General features: G+C 38.2%; 1 protein-coding gene across 2 annotated transcripts in view; it reads left to right on the forward strand.

Moving 5' to 3' along the window:
- The window catches only part of RNGTT (RNA guanylyltransferase and 5'-phosphatase), a 171,461-nt gene that overhangs the window by 113,644 nt on the left and 34,225 nt on the right, over positions 1-23,592 (forward strand). The window contains exon 14 of one of the 2 annotated variants that reach the window (XM_071741359.1): positions 22,716-22,782. The exons of the other annotated variant lie outside the window; for it this stretch is intronic. Coding sequence (XP_071597460.1) covers positions 22,716-22,782 — 67 coding nt within the window. The remainder of the gene's footprint in view (positions 1-22,715; positions 22,783-23,592) is intronic. 2 annotated transcript variants of the gene reach the window in all.

Consider the following 23,592-nt stretch of genomic DNA (forward strand, 5'->3'; position numbering starts at 1 on the left):
GGAGAGAATCAAGAACTTTACACATCTTCTAAGACAGAAATAGTAATGAAAGCTTGTTTCTTTAAGAAAGTTAGTAATCTGAAGCAGACATGAACTCTTTGTTAGTAGCAAGTCTACACCGTGTTTTTTTAATTACATCCATGATTAAGCAGACTACATGGAGAAAAAAACAAGCAAGCAGTGTTTTGCTAGGTTCTGTTTACCTTGGGCATTGTCAAGTATAAGAAAAAAAAAGAGAGAAATTACAATGCATTCAAGGGCAGTGGGGGCCTCAAATCTTGGGTGAGTTGTTAATTACAAAGCAACAACAAGCTGTAGATACCATGGCTGTAAGCAAGTGAATTTTTTTCCTGTTGTTGGATGTGATGTCCTTTTTGTTCTGTAAATTAGAAAGACCTTCTGGGGGAAGGAAGAGGAGGGAAGCTGTAACTCTTTCAAAATAAGTGTGATGTTCTTGATTTGCTCTCATATATCCATGTTGTCTGTCACAGGGTGGCTTATCCTTTTTATCAACCACTCTTCCTCACTCTTCTGCTTAAAAAAAAATAAATTCATAACTGAAAATTCATAAAAGGCAATTGAATCAGCTAAAATATGCAGAACTGACACAATAGTTTGGCCCATGTTTTGTTGCTCACTCCTCTTTTTCCATTCCTTCTATTATGTGATTCATAAATTGTCTGTTTGGGCTGTGAGCTTTTTGCCATTTCACCTCTTTGCTGGCTGCCCATTATCAAAGAGCACAAGCTTGTTCTTATACATGCCATCTGTCTCAGAAAAGAAGCTTTACAAATAGTACCTCATCAATAAAAATAACAATCCCATATTCCTCAAGCCTCCAGAGATCACAGTGAAGATTGCATTTCTGTTGAGTACAGTGGAGTTACGGGGCAGATTCCAGATGTTGTTGCACAGCAATTATAGAACAAATAAGGACAAGTTGTTGCAAAATAGATGAAAAGTTGTAGAGTGTTGGAATGACAGCAGGGTGCAGGTTTGAATATATTAACTACATTTGTGATTGTACTATTGTTCAACCATGTGCTTTGAAGTTGCTTACTTTTAATGGAATTGTGAGACTTATTTAGCTATTTCCTTCAGGCATTCAGCTGTTACCAGAGTAGGTCTGACTAGTTCTGAAGACATTTAGGGGTGGCCTTGTGCAAACTGATTTGAGAGAAAATGTTGTGCAGAAAGAAACAGTGTGCTGGCATGGGAAGGGGAAGCAGAAACACTAAGATGGTAGAAATACTCATGCACAGCTGTCACCATTGGCATTGCAATGGAAACTCCCGAGGAGACATTTTGCCTAGGTACCATAAGGTATTTATGCTGTATTGCTTACATGAGGATATTTAAAATCTTTTGGTAAGACTTCAGTATTCAAAAATTATTTTCAAAGTAAGACTTTGAATCTAGACTCTGTTTATACTTTGGTACACTCAACATAATGCTGTACCTTCCGCAGCTAATGCCCAGGATACTCTTGGAATTTCTGATATCAGATTTCAAAAAAGAACTCAGCCTCATTTTTTTCATATGTTGAAGTGGCAGCCTTGGGCAATCTCCATCTGTCAGATAATTACTCCACTTTAGCAACTCATATCTCCAGATTTTTAAAAGCTTTGTCTCATATCATCCTAAAATTATCTATATGCTTGCAAAATGGCATATAAAAGTACCCTTGAATTTTTTACAGACCCTTTCCTTTTTCTTGAACTTGCTGCCTTCTTAAAGTAGTTTTTCTAGTTGCTCATGTCAGCTATCGCAGTGATTAGCCACTCTTGTTAAAGATCCTTTTCTATCTCTAAGTGAGATCAAGAAAAGCTCCCAAATACCATATGCCTCAAAAATTTTCTTATCTGCCGTGTACTTCTCTGTTCTATTTTATATTTGGGTAGATATTTTATTTTTATGTGGCTGTGTAGCTTAGATTTCTTGCTACTTGTGAATATGTAAAATGAGGGCTGATGCCCCCAAGCAAGGGGGTAAATCTTAAGCTTCCCTATGGCTGATTTTGGCTTTTTCAAGGATCAGGTAGGTAGTATCCCGTGGCAGGTCCCCTAAAGCACCGAGAGGTCCAGGAGAACTTCAAGGACAGCTTCCTCAAAACGCTTAAGGATATATTCCTCGCTTGTGCAGGGAAAGAGGCTGGATTGCAGAGGGAAAGACTGCTGGATTGCTTGAATGAGGGAATTCCTGAGTTCATTCACCCAAAGAAGGACATGTATGGAAGATGTAAACAGCAACAGGTCTCTGTGGAGAACATAAAAAGAGTGGGTGTATAGGGGAGGGAATTAGGAAGGCCTCAACTCAGCTGGAGTTGAAGGTAAGGACTTCTGTAGGTACCTTGGTAATGAAAGGAGTCTAAGGGAAATGATGTGCTGTTAATGCAGGACAAGACATAGTGATAAAAGATACAAGAAAGGCTGAGGGTGCATACTGCTGTCTTTGCTTTGGTCTTGAATGGCAAGGTCTGCTAACTCAGGCTTCAGAGATCCCAGAACCTCAGGGCAGAGTACAGGGAAATCAATTACTGCCAAGTGCTGAAAAAGTTCAAGTTAGGGACTTCTTAAGCAAACCAGACTTCAGGTTACTGGAGGGCAAAGCTTTCAAACTGTGGCAAAGTAAGTGCTTGTGGCAAAGACAGCCAGCTGATAACTGGGCTGCAGGTGAACCAGATAATTCTTTGCCTCTCTTCACCTTTTGTGAGACTGCCTGGAGCACTGTGTCTGGTTTGGGCTACCCAGTATGAGAAAGACATTGATGTACTGGAGCAAGTCCAATGGAGGGCCACCAAGTCAGTGAGAGGATTGGAGACCGTGACATAGAAAGAGAAGCTGAGTGAACTGGGTTTCCTCTGTCCCAAGAAGAGAAGTCTACCTAATACTTCATCATTGTTTACAGCTCCCTAACAGTAGGTTAGAGAGAAGATGGAGCCAGGCTGCTCAGAGATGCATGTTGAAAGGATAAATAACACAGGGCAAAATTGTGGAAGGACAGGAGGAGAAATAGTGTGAGAAAGGTGAAATGTTGTTGTGGGGTCACACCTTGTATGAGGAACAGTGTGGGCAGCAGGAGGAGGGAAGTGATCATGTCCCTGTACTTGGCACTGGTGAGGCTGCACCTCGAGTACTGTGTTCAGTTCTGGGCCCCTCACTACAAGAAAGAGATTTTGCTGCTGGAGTGAGTTCAGAGAAGGGCAACCAAGCTGGTGAAGGGTCTGGAGAACAAGCCCTATGAGGAGAGGCTGAGGGAATTGGGAATGTTTAGTTTGGAGAAGAGGAGGCTGAGAGACCTTATGGCTCTCTACACCTACCCCAAAGGAGGTTGTAGGAAGGTGGGTTCTGGCACTTCTCTCAGGTGAATAATGATAGGACTAGAGGAAATGGCCTCAAGTTGCACCAGGGATGTTTTAGACAAGAGGAATTAGGAAGAATTTCTTTACTGAGAGAGTAGTTAAGCACTGGAATGGGCTGCCCAGGGAGGTGGTAGAGTCCAGTCATGCTATAGTGGGCATGGTGGTTGGTTGGTTTATTTGTTTGCTTTTTGATGATTCTGGGGGGGTTGCTTTCTTTGGTCGTTTTTTTTTTTCGGGGAGGGGGGAGATGTTGGCAGTTGGATGCATTTGTCTTAGAGGGCTTTTCCAACCATGGTGATCCTGTGAAGTTGTGGAAGCTCAAGGCATTCAGAAGTGAACTGGATATAGCTTTTAGCAACCTGATATAACTTAGAAGCATGAGACAGATGACATTCAAAGGTCCATTCCAATCAGAGTTATCCTAAGATTATCTGAGATCAGATGTTAAGTATTCTGCAAATACTATGGATTTTTACATTGCCAAATAAAATAACATACATTTTTAATATAGAGGATTTTGACTTTGTTCTATGCTATAAAGGTTTGCCAGATATATAATTTTAAAACTGTCTGATTTAAATAGAGAAAAAAATCATCTTCCTTTTGCTATTACTTGAACAAAAGATACTCTGCTCTCAGACTTACTGAAACTCAGTTGTGAACCAATATAATTTCTTTTGAACCAATATAAATAGACTTGTTAACTACAGGACTTACTAAAGTGTATTCTTGGAAATCCTGTTCAAAGTTATTTTAATAGGTTTCAGAAATTGGTATGGGGTTCTTTGAAATGCATCTTTATGTAGTAACTATTTGGTCTCCTTCAGACAGGAAATATTTTCTAGATTTAGTGACTATGCCATAAATGATATTTAGAGTACTTTTTCCTCCATTAACTGCCTCTTGCGTGAGTTAATATTCAGTTGGTCGGAGTCTTTTTTAGTTTGTTGCTTAGTGAGATTTTTATTGAGCTTATAGATAGGTACATTTAAAACTGTGTTTGAAAAAGAGCATTAGTACAGAATTATTGCAGATCTGAAAACTATGTATTTTTCCATAGAATTAAACATGTATTTAAGGAAAAAAACCCTCGGTTTAGTTCCTTGCATACTGTACTGTATTTCAAAAATTAATAAAGCAAAATAAAAGAGAAGAAAATTATCACTATGGTAGAATAGAATAATTAAGCTGGACAGCCAAAGATATTGCACATGTTTTCTACTCTTCATCAGTCTTACTCTGAACATTTTGTTATTTAATTTTCTGATAATACCAAACTCAGAGGTCATAAAAGAAGAGATACAAGTACTAAGTAATGAGTATGGTAAAAATAAATCATGACAGCCGTAACTCCAAAACCACCATTCAGTTTCCTTTGATACCATCAAAATGTTATGAAATTGGTTGGGGAATCAGTAGCTGAGCTTTTTGTGTCTTCCTGAATTCACAAGTATTTTGGAATCAGCAAAACATGTCAACAAAATAAATGACTCTGGTGCAGGATGTTTGCAGTTCTTCCATGACAGTGTTATCACTACAGTATGCAAGCAACTGTAGGCTTCTAAAACACATTATCAGCAGTTTCACCTTCCATGTCTGATGGCCAAGAGAAACTCTTGGTACATGCACTTATCTTACAACTTCAGGGACAGGAGAAAAGAAACTGCATAATTACTTCTAGAATAATTATCTGATATCTCTGGTTTTGTAGGGATTCAAGTTGTGATGATTGATTAAAAAAAAAAATATCTATGATGAGTTTTTGGTAATTAGCATTTTCAGGGACACTTACATTCTGAGGAAATAAATTGGATTTTTAATATCTGTTACTTTAGTGAATTAGGATCTTTCATAGGCTTGGTCTTCCCATCATTTTGTCTAACACCTGGCTTGTAGTTTTTTTTCTGGTTTTTTTCTTATGCTTTTGTAGAAACACAGTGAGGCTATAGGTGCTTGTATCTGTCTGTGGGAGACCAATTTGCATAATGAAAGCCTGATGAGTCAATGGTAATGAAGAATCCAGGGTGTTACTGACCTAAGTGATAGGAAAAAGAGAGCAGGAACTATTGGGTATGCAGCTTGTTCACATGCTGCACTTTGACAGGGAGTATCTAGTGCTTTGTAAAAAGCCTCTAATCGTTTTCAGTAGAGATTTGGTTCCATCTGACAACAGATGCAAGCATGTCATCCTGCTAGAGGATCTTAAAATTACTTATTTTTTACACTTTTTGTGCTTTCCTGCTTTTTAAAAGCAGTCTTATGACAATGCATGTAAAGTACAGACATGGTTCTGTAGCAGATTCTATTCTGAAATCATCTTCATGGCTTTTATCTTAAACACATGAAGATATGTTCAGGTACATGAGCTACTTAGCTTTTAGCATCATTGGATACGAAGAAATAATTTTTTATTTTAGCATTGAAACCCAGATTTCCAAGGCTTTAAGCTGCTTCAGCTTCGTATGAAATTAATCAGATTTTTTTTATTTGTAAATATGCATACCTATATGCATGTGTGTGTATGTGCACATAGGGAACATCTGCTGCTTTATGCTGTAAAATTAAAGACACAAACAAAAATTTTTTGAATCAAAATGTTTTGAATCAAAACAACTTTGGTCTTCTCTTCTGGGAACCTTGTTCTCTTTTTGTCATGCTTATTAATTTTAAACATTTTCCATTTTATTCGGTCCTTAGCTCTTATTCATATATTTCTTAACTGGATATTCTCGACTTACCCCTTTTATTGTTTTTCCTGCTTTAAACAATGTGTATTTCAATCCTTTGATTTCATGGTTTTAAGCTAGGTATCTAACTGGTTCTGCATCTCTACTCTACCAACCAATATTCCATCACTTGCTTATGACTTTGTAAATGACAAACAGAGACACAGACTCCAGCATGTTGCTCTGCTTTGTATGTATAAAGTGAGTATTTTTTTTAATTACCTATTCGCAAAATTACGTGGAGATAAAAAAGCATGTGGACTGCTGGGGACTTTATGGACAATTCTAATGTTCTTGAAAGGTTAAAAGGCTCAATACCCATGTGTTAGTTTTCCTATCTGTTGCCAGATCCCCTGATCTTTGAGAGATAACAGCACTAAGAAGTTTTTTGTTACGGAGTTGTAATGAGTGCCCTATTACATACTCCCCAAAAGCAATGTATATGTATCAATTTTCAAGATGGGAAAAATGAATTCTGAAGAGAAGACTCACTCAAGGCAGCATGGTATCAGTTAGAAAAGGACAGTCCTCAGTTGTACCCAGCAGATGGCATTTTTCCCCCTTATAACAAAGTATTTTCAGAGCTATACCGTTTAGCTATTTTCATGCTTAATAAATAAAGCCTTTTTCCACAAAGTATTAAAAGACTTCAATGTGAGCAGAGATTTATGAGTGGATTATAAATGAAATTTTATATGTATATCTCCAATTACAGGGTAGAGAGGACTGGAATTAGGAGACAGGAGAGTGAACTTGGTTATTATTTTATTTCCCCCTCTCAAGTCTGTGTAATCAGAAGTATTATCTCTCACAGACATTTATAAAAGCACTTCACTCTGTTAAAGCATCAAATCTCCAGTGCTCAAGTTTTTGATCTTTTTACTCAGAAGTACAAAATTCTGCTTGAAAGTGGATATTTGACTGTAGGAGGTCACTGGATTTGGGGAATAGAGCAGGAGAGATGGACTCAAAAGTGAATTGGAAGTGTCCTAATAAAGGCTCTGAACCATTCTCTCCCCTCTGGAAGGGAAAATTCTCAATGGGCATGGTTAACCCTTCTCAACTAATGTATTAAAAAAACGTTTCTGACTTGTTAATTTGTGATGATAATGCTCCATACACAGTTCTGATTCAGGACTCGTTCTTTCTGCTTGCATTCAAGAAGAGATGAATGGACTCTCAAGCCTCACTGAGCAAGGTGTTTGTGCTTATTTTCTGTATAATGCTTACTTTGATAAAAATCTTCAGACGTTACTTCAATGTTAAGGAAATCGTGTTTCCAAAGATGAATTGCATATCATGATAAGCTGGAATTTTGGTTTTAGATGAGACAGTGGTAAGGCAGGCAAATACTTCCAGCTGAGGTAGGCCACAAGTGCAGCCTATTTTAATAGCAGTAGTATTAAGCTTCAGCTGTTTGAGTTAATTCTGGAAAGCTAGCTAATCAAAACTGGTCATTTGCCTCTTCTACTCAGCCTTATAGCAGAATGTCATGAATGGTTTCTGCACAGTGATAATTTCTCTGTTGTTTACCTTAGTTTCTCTTTTACACTGAAAATAAGAGGAAGCTATTATACAACTTAACATTGCTTACATGCATTGTATGCCAGAGTTTTCCTTGTAATATTCAGGGGAATTTTTCAAGTGTCTTTTGAACATGAAGTCCTACCTTTTTCAGGGATAAAATTAAGAGTCTTTGATGTTGCTTTGCTGGTGAATTTTTGTGATTTGCTAGAACATGTATCAACAGAAGATACACCTGTAACCAGTCTGTGGCTGGACGAAGTGTCCAGTGTTATACACTTCTAAAAACATTAATTTAAGTAAAAATAAATTGATCTCCTGCATTTAAATAATTGCATAGCCTACCCTGTACCAGCTACTTAAAAACATATGTTGTTGACAAGTTTACTAGACAAGCCTCAGGAAGAAGAAAGAACCATAACTAGTCTAAAAAAGAAATAATAATGAAATTACATGGCATTGTCTGTTTTATCACTTTCTGTCGCAGAGACTGAGGATCGTTCAGTTCCCAAGGGATTTTATATGGCATTTGGTTCAAATGTTTGTTTGTTGCTGATAGCTATGTTATGACACTGATGATGCTTTTTAAATGATGGTTGCATACAGAAAGATTTTTAAACAATCAAAAAATCCAGAACATAAGGGTATGATGGTTGCAGAGTTGCTTCTCTGTTGCAGTATTTTACCAAGTGAATATTTAAACAGTGCAATCTAATTATGTGCTCTTGTTTAATGCAAAAGATAAATCTCTATTATAGCTCAGCCTAAATTATTCCTTTCTTTCACTAAATTTGAATTCCTTGCAAGACATCAAGGATACAGAAATTTTTTCTGACTGAAGAACAAAGATGGATATAGCAAAAAGGGCAAGAATGTGGTGATAATTTAAATCTAATTCGTCTGGTGTAAAAAAATAAATTGAATGCATTTCTGAAGCTCTGTACCAGCAACTCTTTCAAGAGAGAAGTTGGCAGGTTCCATTTTTCTACAGAATCTCATTTTGAAGTTTAATTACCAAGGGGACCCGCAAAGAAATACAGAAGTTGTGGAATGTTACTAACAATGAGGAAAAACGAGCTGGGGAAAAGTGGGGTCAAGGAAGCCTTAATTATAGAGAGATTTTTCCTCTACCTTCATTTTAGGTAACATTTCTTTACTAGTAGCTAAGGAAGCTTTCTACTCAAATTTGCTGAACTTAAACAAAACCAACAACAATAACACCACCTCCACCCTGAACTCTGAGGTTCTATAGGTACCTACCAGGCTTTTGCATAAGGAAAGACCAGCAATAAGCTTAGGCAAAGGTGTTTATAAACAAAAACTGATGAATGGGGAAAGGATAATGGATGAGAAGAATAACCATTGATCCAATTAAAGTGAAATCAGACTAGCTTGGATCTACACAACTGGCTGGGATACTGGGACAATTGCAGCTTGAGAAAGTTGGTTAAGGAGTACTTTAGCAACTCACACAAGTATGAGGTTGCATTCTCTTTCTTCACTCAGACTTCTTTAGCCTGAGTTGTCTTCATAACAATTTAATGAACAATAATTCTCTAGGTTGTCTGAAAACCTTCCTTGTGTTCTGGTCATAAAGAAAACAATTCCCTTTTCCTTTCTTCTTGTTTTCAAATGTCAAATACAGCAATTGCTGTCTGTCTTAACTTTGTGTTATTTACTGAAGTACCTGTTTGCTGCCTGGTGATAAATTTTCTCTGCCATAATAACAAGTTGGTATTGAAAGTAACTTCAAAGAAAGGAACAGCCTATTTAATTTTTAAACAGCCTTTGAAGGAACAATGAAACTTGGATTTTGCAGCATTTGTATTAATTGTTGTCTGATAGATGCTCTTTTAGTGGTTCAGGAAAGTGTGCATATAAATTAAATTAGAGTTAGTTCTTTTGTGCATTTAAAATCCGTCATGGACAAGTCTTCCAGTGTAATTGCTGGATGTGCAAAATTAAAGCAATAGTCTAAATCTGAAGCTGAATATATTAGACAGAAAATGTAGTATCATAGGAATTGTGAAAGTAATCTCATAGCCACTAGTCTGTGCATATAAAATGTGTAGCAGAGAAATGTTAAGGTTGTACCCTAGCATCCAAAGGAAATTTAGTTCCTCCAGAAAGAGTTGACCCCAGAGACTGTATATTCCTTGTTTTGGGACAGGTCTGTAGTAGCTGAATAAACAGAACAACTTTGACCACTCCTAAGTGGCACTTCTCTTTAGAAAACAGGTTGTAAAAGAAATGAGACACTTCGTTGTTGGGTTTCCTAGATGGCACAAAGCTTGACAGCAGGAATGTGTTAAAATGTAGGTTTCCCATCATCTGTTATGGGAATTTGTGCTCTATGAGTTTGCCCTTTTCTCTCTTCTGCATCTTATAATCTTCTGTGATACTCTTCCCAGATAAACTCAATTTTGTGTTCCTGCTAAGGTTTTTTCTCCTTTCCTTCTCTCATCTGTATTTGCATGTGAGTCTTCAGGGCTCGTTTCCCAGTAAAACTTATTATTTTTTTTATTTGCTGTCAGTTGCTATGCCAAAGTGATTAAAGTCCTGGTTAAAATGCACAGAATATCCATGAAATAGCTAAAATTGCATTCCTGTGTGCCAGTTGATAGTTCCCTCCCTCTGATGCACTGAAGATGTAGTTAAGATTGAGTATGTAGGAAAAGGCAATAGCCTATGTTGTTTTATTATGCTTATTGTATGTATTTTTTAAAAAGCCAGATTTGGAGACATCTTTCCTCATACTCAAGATGAACTTGCATGTTCCAGCCCTTGTTTCTCCCAGCTATATCACTTAGTCTAAGCAAACATACTGATTTTGCCTAGACATTTTTGTCTTACCTTAAATCAGATTTGAATTAAGTTCACATTTTAGTAACAAGCAGTACACTGAATTTTTTTAGCAGGCTTTTTTATTTCTTTTTTTGCAAGGCTAAATTATAGTCCAAAAGGATGTACAAAATTGCTTGCAGTAAAAAATGATGTCTTGCAGGCGTATTGCAGAAAGGGAAAAAAAGAAATCTACTGTACATAAGCTAATTAATAACTTAATAATTTACATTATATAAATCTTCTCAGAAACAGATTAAAAGAAGAGACAGCAGGTCATCCTGATACCAGTTAAATGAGTAGTTATGAGCTAGAGACTGGAAGTAACTAATTTTTTGTCCTATGCAGTTAGTATTTAATCATAATTGCTCTTTCACTTGTGCCCTACATAATAAAAAATCATCATTCAGGAGAGTAAATGAAAAGATGCTCTCTTTTTGTAGTAATAATAACACAGCAGTTTGATGAAGAATTAAGTTATTTTTTTCCCACAGTTAATAGGAAAGATAGAGTTTTGCAAGTTGGTCATCACCCAGGCCTCAGCTTTTCTGACTTTTTGACTATGTGATAAAATAGGTTAATAATTTCATGTAAAGTCTCAAAAGCCAGCATTGCAAAAGAAGAGAGTAGGATGCTGATAGCACACGAAGAGCTTGCAAAATCAGCTCTGGGGGATCCAGAAGTGCCTTCGCCTTATTGCAGAGGAATTCTCTCTTAAGTTTGGCCAACCTGCAAACTTCTTTTACTTGGAAGTGTCACCTGCCAAAGTCTGGGACTGCCATGAGGTCCTGCCACCACTGCCAGGTGTTGGGAAAACCAGAAAACTGTTGGAGCAGCTGTGCTGCTAAATGAGGGGCAGAATGGGGGAGATTGTAGCCAGATGAGACCCCCCCATCACAGCTTTCCTGCCAGGTCTTTGTCATGATTTTCCAGCAGTAATAACCTGTCTTAAAATTGTTGAATATTTCTATCTCCAGCTCTGCTCTGATGATTCAGAATAGTTGTAGAGGACAGAAGTTTGGTTTTAGTGTCTCTGTTTTAAAAGTGGAAAGACAAAAGAGAGAGGAATAACAAAACCTCATGTGGGAAGAAAGCTCAATGAGGTTCAGAGTCAAGCCTTTGAATGTTAGGAAATAGAAGAGTTCTAGTTGTCAGGTTCATGTACTTTATGGTACATTCCTTAATTAAATGGGAAAGTTCCTTTCCCTATTTTATGCACATAGGAGCACATATCTTTCACTGCAGGGGAAAATAATGCTAAGACTGTAAGGGTGATTTAAAGTATGGCATCAACTTCCTCTCAAACTTTGTAATCCAGCTAAAGCTGCCAGCCATTGCTTCATAACTTGCTTCATCAGCAGACTTGCTGTGTTCATGACTTTTTCAGATTACTAATAAATACATTAACAGTCTGTTACATAAATTGAACAGTCACTTGGCCTCTGCCAAGATAAAAACCCACCATTTGTTCTGTCTGTCCAGGCTCTTAATCAGGGTTTGGTCCATAACTGTAAGTAGCCTCTTCATGTAAAAGCACTTACTGCCTACTTGTATTTTTTTCAAAATTAAACTACTGTGGAAGACTGAAACAGAAGCCTTTTGGCAGTCTGAATAGATTATGTCAGTGTGGTGCCTCTCCTGTCCCCCTCTCCTTTTTAAGTACTTTTTCATTAAAATGATCAAACAAGAGGCAGATGCAGCCACAGTGGGAATGTGCCACCTCCTAAGTAGCACTGCTGTGCATCGCCAAGGTAGGCTTGCTGAACAATGCTGTGCTAAAAGGGTAGGGCTCCAAGAAGTTGTCCAAAATTATTTTGTTAAGGTGTTAAAGACTGACAGTGTCAATGTCAGTTGACCAATGTCAACTCCCAATTAATGGGGAGTAATTAAAATTGCAATTTTCATAGCAATTCAGACTCTCGTATTTTGAAACATCAGAGATCTTGGGGGGGTTGTGTCACAGTTTAGTGATTTATTTCACCTTAGTTTTTAAATATATCCCCAGAGCATTTCTTGTAGTACATGTATTTCTGCAGGAATTTCATTTTGATAAGTGAAAAAAATGTTTCTGACTAGATGCCTTTATTTTTTCAGTGGGAGCAAACAAATCCTCTGCCTTTTCAGCAGCCTCCTTGTCTTCCTTAGTTGCTTCTCATATTTCTGCATGATCAAGTGAAACTACTGATTTTTTTTTTTTTTTTAAACCAGTTTTGTACACAGATTTACTTGAGATTTTTTTGGGCACTGTGTCATTTATTTCTTCTGTATCTTATTTGCTGTTAGAAATCCATTTTTCTTAAGTAACTTCCAAGACACTTAAAATGTCTTTGTTTTGATTTTTAAAATATCTTTAATTCAACTTTTGTTTTATTGAAGTCTCCAGATATTAGAAGGTGGCAAAGGTGAAAGGACTCTATGGGATCCTAGAACATGGATTTACAGTGCTCCAGTAAGTCCACTGCAGGGCTGTGTGGGTGCTCCCTCTTTGTGTCAGGCAGGGCTTGGAGCAAATTGGGAATAATTCCTAACTCTTGTCCTCTTTTGCAGTGAGATGAAAGAGATGATAATCAGAAAAAAAAATTAACATTTGCTATCAGAAATAGATTCTGATAGTGAAATCTCTCAGACTATGTCATAATCTCCCAAAGGAAAAGGCAAGCAGCCTCATTTTGCAGATAATTTATGGCCAGCCTGGACAAATTGCTCATTATACTACAGGGAGTAATATTCCATTGGTGGAGGAATGGGCATGATTATTTAATGGGTACGGGTTTTTTTCTCCTTACTTTCTAGTTTTTATGAATAAGTTAAATGTAAATGTAGTCAAAATGCTTCTTTATATAATTTGCCTGTAAGGCAAAGGGTGGACAACCATTAAGGTATTGTCAGCGTTAGACATAAGCAAAGCAAACAAAAGAAACTGTTTTTGGAAACATCTGATGTTGTGGTTTTATTTATAAAGTGCTACATTTTTTGAAAAAATCTCACTTTTTCTAGGAAAGCATTTGTGTACAAACAAGGAAAAAACAAAACAAAACACAACAGCCAAACACTTATTCAAAAATAATGCAAATTAAATCGAAGTAAACTTTGATGTTGGTTGGTTTATTCTTTTTGACGATGGGGTAGAATCACTTGCAGACCATTATCTCAAATAGGAGGTCACCTCATTTTGCAGTTTTAAGCTGTGTAAATATAATTTTTTTTTTGGTTTGGTATAAAACAGTGGTCACATTATTTAGTGGAAGTATGTCTTTCAGGGATCAGTTACTTCCTAGAATCCTATTAGCAGTAGTCAATGACAGACAGTGATTTACTGTAGGGAGCAAGGTAGTTCAGTGAAGCCTTTCAAGTGTTATGCACAGGAGGTTTTCCTATGAAGGGCAATTAACACACAACATTGGTATTTTTGCCTGAGTTGCATGTGTTTCAGAAAGCAGCATGCTTATTAATACAACTAATAACTCACACTGTTGGAATGCTTTTGTAGGAAGGCTGACAATGCTAAATTCAAGTCTGTAGTTTATGCTACCTGCTGTGGGTTTTTCCCTGTGAATATTACTTAGAATATAGGTTTATGTTAATAGCTGTCACCGTCACCTTGGCTTGGAATACTCTGCAAATTCAGAATTTAGTGAATGGAAAGGTTTTGTTTAAATTTGTGGGTTGTTGTATTTTTGTTTGGTTGGATTTTTTTGTTTTTTGTAGGTTTTTTTGGGGTCTTTTTTAAGGTTTTTTAATTGCAGAGATAAATTCAGCATTGAAAATTGTTTGCATCCCTTTTTAACACTTGATTTTACCCCTTCCCAACCTGTTAACCCTCTTGAGTTCAAACCTAGGGGTTTTTGCATCTTTTATCATGTAGCCAGCTGTGCATAGTATCTCTTCCAGTTCCTTTATAGCCTTGTGAATTTTTGCTCTAATTTGAGGAGTAATGTCCTAAACCAGGTATACAGTCTATTTGCTTCCTCTTTACCATGATGATTATACTAGAATAGCTTATATTTGCCCATTTAAAAAGTTCTGCATGACTGCTGAGTAAAAAAATGTGTTAGAATACTTTCATAGCCTGAAAGAAATGGTTTGACAAATGCACTGTAGAAAGCAGTAGAAGAGCTCTTCTGTCTGCCTGTGAAGCCACTGTCAGTGTCAGTTTTCTGCATTCAGGGTTCACTACTGCTTCTGTGAACTGTCAAATTCTTTTGGTCTTCATGCTTTTAGAACAAAATGAAATGCATGTTGTTTGCAGACCATATATGCATGTCAGTTTAAATTCACAAGCTAATCTATGCACTGGTGTTTGCCTTTTCCAGAATTTGTGTTGGATTCTTTTTATGTATTCTTACATTGCATAATTCCTAGCATGATATTTTCACTATGTTACTCTTACATTATTCTGTGAAGTGAATGAATGAGATAATTAATGATACTGGGGAAAAAAACAAATGTGGGAACATAATTCTTTTGATTCTAACATCAGTTTTACTAGCTTTGTAGATACGCTTTTCTGATTTTCTTCTTTTTCTTTCAATGTTATATTCCTAGAAAATACATAATTGGAGCTGGAAAGCAATGGGGAGTAATTATCATAAACAGGAAGCAAAACATAATTGTAATGTCAGTGTAGTAGAATCAAAGTTGTGGTTCAAGAGACTACTTAAGAGACTTAAGTCAAGAGACTACTTCTCTTTCCATGGTTAAGTTACTGCAGCACAATACAGTTTTTCCTTCACAGGATAAATACTGGATATTTATTATATTCTCAAGAAGGCAACAGCTGCATCATGTGAATACAATGTCCTTTCTGCTGTGCTGTAATGCTTTATCTGTGCTCATGTCATCATGTGCAATGATTACATACTGGGATAATTTCTTGGCACAATGGAAAAAAAACCCAGAAAATTATGTGTAAAAGTTACCTTTATCTTCAAAGCTATATGTGGAAAATATTCCAGTCATGGTTGAATACACAGTTAGAGAACTTAAGAAGGTGTTGCTTCTGTTCTCAGGGCTATTGTTCATCTGTGCTTGTAGCTTAAAACAGTCTCATTTCTTCCTAAAACGTGCAAATGCATCGAGAGTGATTTTTAGAGAAAGTTGAAAGCACATATAGAGTGTAACAGTGGAATTCTTTGTATATACTTATTACACAAAAGGTATACTTTAAAAATAAATGTAAAAACATGGATAGAATAGCTAATAGTCATAGTTATTTTAAATATGGGAGTGAGTGTGGTCAGAAAGGTTTTCCTAAAATTTTATCTGACTGTCCAATTTATACTTTAAACAGGTTGTGTTCCATTTGGGGTTTTAATCACTAATGGGGATGCCGAGGTTTTTTTAGCAATAAAGATACAGATCTACAGAAGGGTCAGGGTTGTGTTTCTTTCTGGTTTGCTTCACATCTGTTTATACATCTGTTTAACTTTATACACATCTCAGGATTTAAATCTTTTCACCAGAAGCTTCTGTGAAGACTACAAATGTCTTTTTGCAGCATATGAAGGATTAAGTTGTTAGATCCCAGCCCCACAGTAGGTGCTGCTTGTTACTTCTGACTGTAAAGTGGCAATCTGTGCATCTTAATCCTGTTGTCTGAGTGGAATTGCTATTCCTGTTTCATCGTATCAGGTGAAATGCCTTCCAGGCAGACACTAAGAATGTTTCAGGTATCATTCTACTGTACAGATCATAGAATCATAGAATTGGCTGGGTTGGAAGGGACCTCAGAGATCATCAAGTCCAACCCTTGATCCACTCCCGCTGCAGTTACCAGACCATGGCACTGAGTGCCACATCCAGTCTCTTTTTAAATATCTCCAGGGATGGAGAATCCACTACTTCCCTGGGCAGCCCATTCCATGCCTGATCACCCTCTTGGTAAAGAAATTCTTTCTAATATCCAACCAGAAAAAAAAAACTGTCTGATCTGGAGAGAGTTCTAGGTAGGAGGACAGACCACAGCAGGATCTACCGCTTGTCCTTTGCAGCAAGTAGTCAGTTCCATCTGTCACTGTCATTAGAAGTACAGACAAGTACACACAACTGTCAAGCTGAGTTTTGGAAGTTTCTACTGTCTTGCATGCACTCAAATACTTCTCTGGCTACGAGACATAACAATGAAGTTTTATTACATCAAGCAGAGCTTTTGTGTAACACTTATGGAGCTCTCTAAAAAAAAATCCAAACTATTTAGAGTCAGGGTCTTTGATGCTTGTAAGAGGTAGTGAAAGAAACAGGCAACAGTCAGGAATAAAAACTAAAATTCAGAATCTAGTGACTTGGTTTATGTGGAGTGGTGGGCTATTCTTCAACCATGATATAAGTCAAGTTAAAATGCAAGACTGCCTAATGCAAATACTGCAAGATACTATTTGATAAATAGTTATCAGCCCTGGGATTCTGGTGAGTGTTCTTGTGGAAATTGAAGAAAGAAGTTACAGATTTTGTTTCATAGTGGTAGTGAATAACTGAAGCATTGCTGGAGGCAGCCCTGCATGCCTACCACTCTGCCTGTTGTGCAGCAGCTTTCATACTGCAAAAAAGAGGCAACTCAAGCCCAGAGACAGCTCAAGCCCACATACCTGTTCATTGGTCATCATTACCCTTCGGCACATTCCAGCTCTCCAGTGCCAACTCTTTTTAGCCCTTCTATCACACACATGGAATTTTTCACTCCATACTTGCTGCTTTCCAAGCCTGCCTGACCTCTGTGCTGTTGCCTAGAGCTGCAAGCCTCAGTCTGTGTTCCTGCACCAAATGCCACCACGGGTCTTGCAACAGAGCAAGCTCAGGAGCTGCTGCCTCGCACAGGAGCAAGTTACCGCGTTCGGCTCATCTGCAGTAACTTGCTCCTGTGAGAGGCAGCGGCTCCTGGCTCCACCCTGCTCCTTTATTTCTCCACGTGCTTCTTTCTGGAAAACTCGTTCTGTAGTCTGCACAGCAGCACTGAGATCCAGATAGCCCAGAGGGAAACTTCCAGCTGGTTTGTGGATGTCTGGTTAGAAGTTATGTTTTCAGGTCTATGGTTTGCATGACCCTGTTTGGTAGCCCGGGCAGACTTTCAAGGCAAGCCCTTGGAGTCTGAAGGGGTCAGCGTTTGGGGTTAGGGTCAAGCTGAACAAGACGTGGGGGAATTCTTTGATACCTACTTTCTGCCTTCAATTAACAGCTGTAGTATTGATGTGTTGGTGAGCTGTGCCTGAATCTTTGTCAAGAATATCGTGAAATACCACCTTTATCTTAGAAACAGCTCTGAGTGAGAAGACCAGACCATACGTGGAGGAAAGGAAGTGATCAGACTTTTTCAAAATGTGCTGTCCTCACAAAGTTCATAGCCAGGCTTGTTCCATTTCCCATTGCCAAATGTGGTAGGAAGGAGGCTGAGACTGTCCCTGCCCTCAAAGCAAGGTCAGCTGTGTTGAGGAAGGGTGAGCTCTGTGCTAAGTTGGTCCTTGCTGCTGCTGTAGCCCTAATGTACCACTCAGCTTCAGCCCAGAGCTCTCTTCCAATGCTTTCCAACCCAGAGGGATTCTTTGTCACTCCTTTGTACCCATCATCCCTCTCATGTTTCACATTTCCTGCCATCTCACTCTGTCTTATTCCGAGTTTGCTTTCACCCAAGCTCTTATTCCTGTCCTGTATTTATTTGCATTTATCCCCTTCTTCACTGTTAACACCACATTTTCTCATGTGCCCACTCATAGAGGTCAGCCTCCCCCACAGGCAGCAGTGCCTGGTTCCTGCATCTTGGATTTTGAAAACATTGGGTATGTTTTACATTCTAGAAAAGGATTAATCTAGGGTTCTGAAGGCAGAAAATAGGGAATTTGGTGGTAACTATATGGCAGCATTTTCTTGGTACTGGAAGGGCCTTTAAGACCTTGCCATTGTATTGGCGTAAGTTGGAAATGTTCATCCTGGTACTTTTTAGGTACTTTTTGTTGGTTGTGGGGTTTTTTGCTGTTTACATGGAACAGAATGATGCAGCCCAAATAGGTACATCAGGCTGGAAGTCTGCTCACTTAGGTATATGGGACACAAGGGGCATGGGGGAGTGTAATGTTACATTGCACAGCACATCTTAAAGACCAGCATGTCTTGGAGTAATGTTTCTTTTCTTCTACTTACTGAAAAATAATGAAAATTGTTGTTAATAATGTATTGAATGGATGAGACTACAAATAAGATACACATTTATCTGTAAGCTATATCATCAGTTGAGGCAACTTTGTTTATTGCTACGTATTTTCCACTTAAAGTAAATATATGTATTGAAGTGCCAGCAGGCATTTGCATTTTTTAACAGTTGTGTCTCATAATTTAAGGTCATTATTTGAATGTGAAATTCAAAGATGATAATTATGTTGTTAAACTGTCACCACAGTTTCATCGGCTGGTATTGATTCTGGCCAATTACAGGTGATGTCCAGCAGAGTTAGGTTTTGAGTGCTGCTGATGGTGTTTTGAGAACAGAACAGTGCAAATGTGAACTTAAGAAATAGAAAACTCACATTTTAAAAGAAAGTATTTGTATTAGGAAACATGAAAGTGCTTATAACCAACCTGCTTACCACTGTAAAGTCTTTGAAGGCAAAGGGTAATTAGTTGAGAGCTTCAGAAGTGAGTAGCTCTATCAATTTGGACATGTTAAAATTAATGGTATAAAGTTAATTTTAGATGCTTTAAAAATGCAGCCTGGTTTTGTGGTAAAGAAGAACTGTTACAATGACTACATATAATCTGAACTGAGTACATTTTATTAAGAACTTTTAGGGGTCAATTGTGGTGATATCCTGTGGGAAAGATTGGCATGTCACTTGTCTCCTTGATGGCACATCATTTTTTTGATACTGTGACTAGTGACTGCTGAGGGAGCTATAACACTCTGTAACACTCTTGTCATAGCTTGGCCTGTCTAGAGCCTCAGCAGTACAGTGACTCAGGACTCTATGTGTGAGCTCAGTCTCTGAAATATGGAGACTATGCTGATACCATAGAATCACAGAATGGTTTGGGTTGGAAGGGACCTTAAAGATCATCTAATTCCAACCTGGCCTTGAACATTTCCGGGGATGGGGGCATCCAGAGCTCCTCTGGGCAACCTGTGCCAGTGTCTCACCACCCTCACATTGAAGAATTAATTCCTAATAGCTAATCTAAATCTACCCTCTTTCAGTTTGAAACTCTTCCCCCTTGTCCTATCACTAATACTAATCACTAATAAGAGGGCATGGTCTTAAGTTGTGCTGGGGGAGGTTTAGTTTGGACATTAGAAAGAATTTCTTTACTGGGAGGGTGATCAGACATTGGAATGGGCTGCCCAGGGAAGTGGTGGATTCTCCATCCCTGGAGATATTTAAAAAGAGACTGGATGTGGCACTCAGTGCCATGGTCTGGTAACTGCAGCGGTAGTGGATCAAGGGTTGGACTTGATGATCTCTGAGGTCCCTTCCAACCCAGCCAATTCTATGGTTCTATGATACCCTTGTAAGAAGTCCCTCTCCAAGCATTTCAGTAGGCCCCTTCAGTTCTGGAAGACCACTGTAAGTTCTTCCCAGAGTTGTCTTCAGGCTGTACAACCTCATCCCTCTCTACCTCTGCTCAGTTGGTAGGTGCTCCAGTCCCTTGATCATCTTCGTGGCCCTCTTCTGGACCTGCTCAAGCAGCTCCATGTCTTCCTTGTGCTGGGTGCTCCAGAACTGGACACAGTACTCCAGTTGGGGTCTCACAAGAGCAGAGTAGAGGGGGAGAATCACCTCCCTCAAGCTGCTTTAGACTCAGCTCAGGATACAGCTGACTTTCTGGGCTGCAAGTGCACATTGCGGGCTCATGTCCAGCTTTTCATCCGCCAGTCCCCCAAGTCCTTCTCCACAGGGCTGCTTGCAAAGAGAGCTCAAGAAAGACCCTGAAGTAAAAGAGTTCATAGTAGTTATGAGGCTTGGAATTCGTTTAGTTGCTCAGACTCTTTAGAGGGAGGAAAAAAATTATTTCAGGGCATTAAATTATTATCATATTTGGATTCTCATTTCAGCCTCGTTGACTGCTTATACAGAAAACTGGCTTTGTGTTGATGATACAATTTTGAAATTCAAAACTCAAGAGGAATACTGAAACCTAAAGAAACAAAAAATATGACCTTTTATGTAAGCAAGGGAGAGTTACAAATAACTCTCTATTCCCTAAATTTTTTGCTAACATTACAGTGAATTAACATTGCCCTTTTAAGTGACTTATGTATACAAATTTAAAAAGTCAGTAAAATACTTTTCAGCCAAGGCAGTGACAAGTGGATAAATAGCAGTAAGCTTGTGCTTCTGTGTCAGTATCTGTCTTGTTAAGGAAGGAAATTCTTGCAGTATGTTTGCAGGTTTGGGGTGCACCTCAATGACAGCAAGTTAAGCAGTGTAAACTGCTGTCATCTACTGGAAAGATTAATCTTAAGGTTCCCTAGGCATTCATTACTTCTAACTAAAGGCATCCTAAAGACTCAGGAATGTTAATGGTCCTACCTTTCTGTCCAATAAAGAAAACAGTGTGAAGAAGACTAACCATGTGGGAATAATCACAATATGTCTTCTATTTTTTTAAGTGTCTTGATAGAAATGTAGTTCATAGATTTTTTTTTTTCTGCCTCACAAAACTTAGGTACAGTTCTTTTTAAGAATACTGTTTTTTCTTTATAGTGCTTCTCTGTTAAATACAGCGATGTACCCTGAATCCTTTTTAGACCTCAGACTTGAGCAGAATGATACCCACATTCATACTTGTTTCTGGTTATTTATTTTAATTCATATATGAGGCCTTATTACTAAAGGGAATGGATTGTAAAATTGGAGTAAAATATAAAATAGCAAACAATGAAAACCTGGAGATGCTGAAGAGCATGGTGGGTTTAAAGTGTCCCTTTTATTCAAAACAGAAACTCTTTCAAATGTCATCAAAAGTTCTCCTTATTATGTAGTACCTGTACTTGACTTCAACACTTAGGAGCCTCTAAACTGGAGGGGAGTGACTGCTGTGCCTTTGCCTAGCAAGAGACATTGTGATTGTCCAGCTAGAACAGCAGAGTGCTCTGCTACCCATTTTTTGCTGACCAGGGATATCTTTGTCTTCCTGTTCATAGCAGTGGCACCCTAATGCTTCTCTGGAATTTGGAGTTTGTGTAGTAGTAACACTGACTTACAGAGTATCTGCAGAAATCAAGCTGACTCTTCCAGAAGCACCAGATCCTATGAGGAGAGGCTGAGGGAGCTGGGGGTGTTCAGCCTGGAGAAGAGGAGGCTCAGAGGAGACCTCATCACTCTCTACAACTCCCTGAAAGGAGGGGGTAGCCGGGGGGGGTTGGTCTCTTTTCCCAGGCAACTCTCAGCAAGACAAGAGGGCACAAGAGGTCTCAAGTTGTGCAGGGGGAGGTTTAGGTTGGACATTAGAAAGAATTTCTGTACTGAGAGGGTGATCAGACGTTGGAATGGGCTGCCCAGGGAAGTGGTGGATTCTCCATCCCTGGAGATATTTAAAAAGAGACTGGATGTGGCACTCAGTGCCACGGTCTGGTAACTGCAGCGGTAGTGGATCAAGGGTTGGACTTGATGATCTCTGAGGTCCCTTCCAACCCAGCCAATTCTATGATTCTATGATTCAATTTGTCCCACTGTCCCTCTGGATCATGGTGGGGTACTCAACAACTTTTTATAGGGATCTGAAAAGAACAGCAGGCACAAGCAGCATCTGTGGCTCTTTTTTGTTAAGAAAGCCATTGGACAGTATGGCAGAGATGAATTTTTCTACTTATAAATATGTCATTTTTGTATTACTGTGCATACTTTTATTGGTCTTAATCTGCCTTGCCTCTTAGGCCTGCTGTTCTGAATGTGTGTTCACTAATCTTTTCTCTTGCTATCCGTTTATCTCTAAAGATCTCTAATAAATAGAAAAGGCACATACGTGTTGTTTTTCCATGTTACTGTGTGAAATCCACCACGAAGAAGCCTGTGAAATGGTTTTGTTGGAAAGCTGCTTGCACCAAACCCACAAAATACCAGCGTGCATCCATCTTTAATGTGCTTCTTTCCTTTTTTTCCAGTAGTTCAAATAGAATCCTGTAGTTAGCTTTTCAGAGGTAGCTCTTGCTATCATAACAAAACCTGTTACCCTGCTAGGGTTCTGTAACAACTATTGGAGATGCAAAAAAAAAAACCAAAACCAAAAACCACCTTATGGATATGAAGTGATATCTTAAAAGATTTTTTTCATTTTTTTAGGCTACTCACCCAGAATGTTGGTCTTCTTTATGTTGGAAACTTTGACAGACCTTTTGCACAAATTAAGGTACGATTAATAAGCTGGGGGGGAGGTGGCTGTTTAAATGATTTAACTGTTGAATGATTTAAATTTACGTCTTGATTTAGAGGACTTCAAGTTATTAATACAACTTCATAGAAAATAATGGGAAATAGTGCTACTTTGGTAATGTTTGCCATATTCTGGGTTTGTTTCTAGTTACATTTATGTACTCAAAAAGTGTAGTTTTCCCTATGAACTTTTGGATAACTTTGACTTTGATTAGCAGTTGTTCTTTTTTGTTGGCTTTTTTTGTTGTTTGTTTTTTTGTTTAGACTATCTTGTGACTACCAGAGACATTTTAAAACAAAATTGCTTTTGGAACTCTGTAATTCTTTTAAGTGATCCTTGACAATGAAAAAACTGCAGTAAAAAGCATGGGTTGTTTTCCCAGTATTATTAGATTTATTGTGAAAGACTTGAACAATTGCTGGAAAATCATTTGTCCTTTATGACTTACTGTTTGTCTTCTTCGGTTAAACAATAATAGTTTAACATTTCTAATTGCCAGTTACTAATTAGTTATTGTCATGCCACTTGCAAACAAAAATATTTTACTATAGTATATGGCCTGATTTTGATAAATTTCATTGGGATTTTTCTCAGGATAAAAAAAGGGGAAGCATTAGCATGTCAGTCATTACACTGGGATATGGAAATGTAGTATTTGTTTTAGAATGCTGAAATGTTCTCATGTCCCAGATGATACCTGTAATTACTACCTGTTCTGCACTCTTGGCAGCATTGGCTCCTCCATCATGAGCACATCCTTGTGCTTCTCAGAATTTTAAAAGCCTT

Source organism: Heliangelus exortis, chromosome 3, assembly GCF_036169615.1.
Source record: "Heliangelus exortis chromosome 3, bHelExo1.hap1, whole genome shotgun sequence".
NCBI classification, from domain to species: Eukaryota; Metazoa; Chordata; class Aves; order Apodiformes; family Trochilidae; genus Heliangelus; species Heliangelus exortis.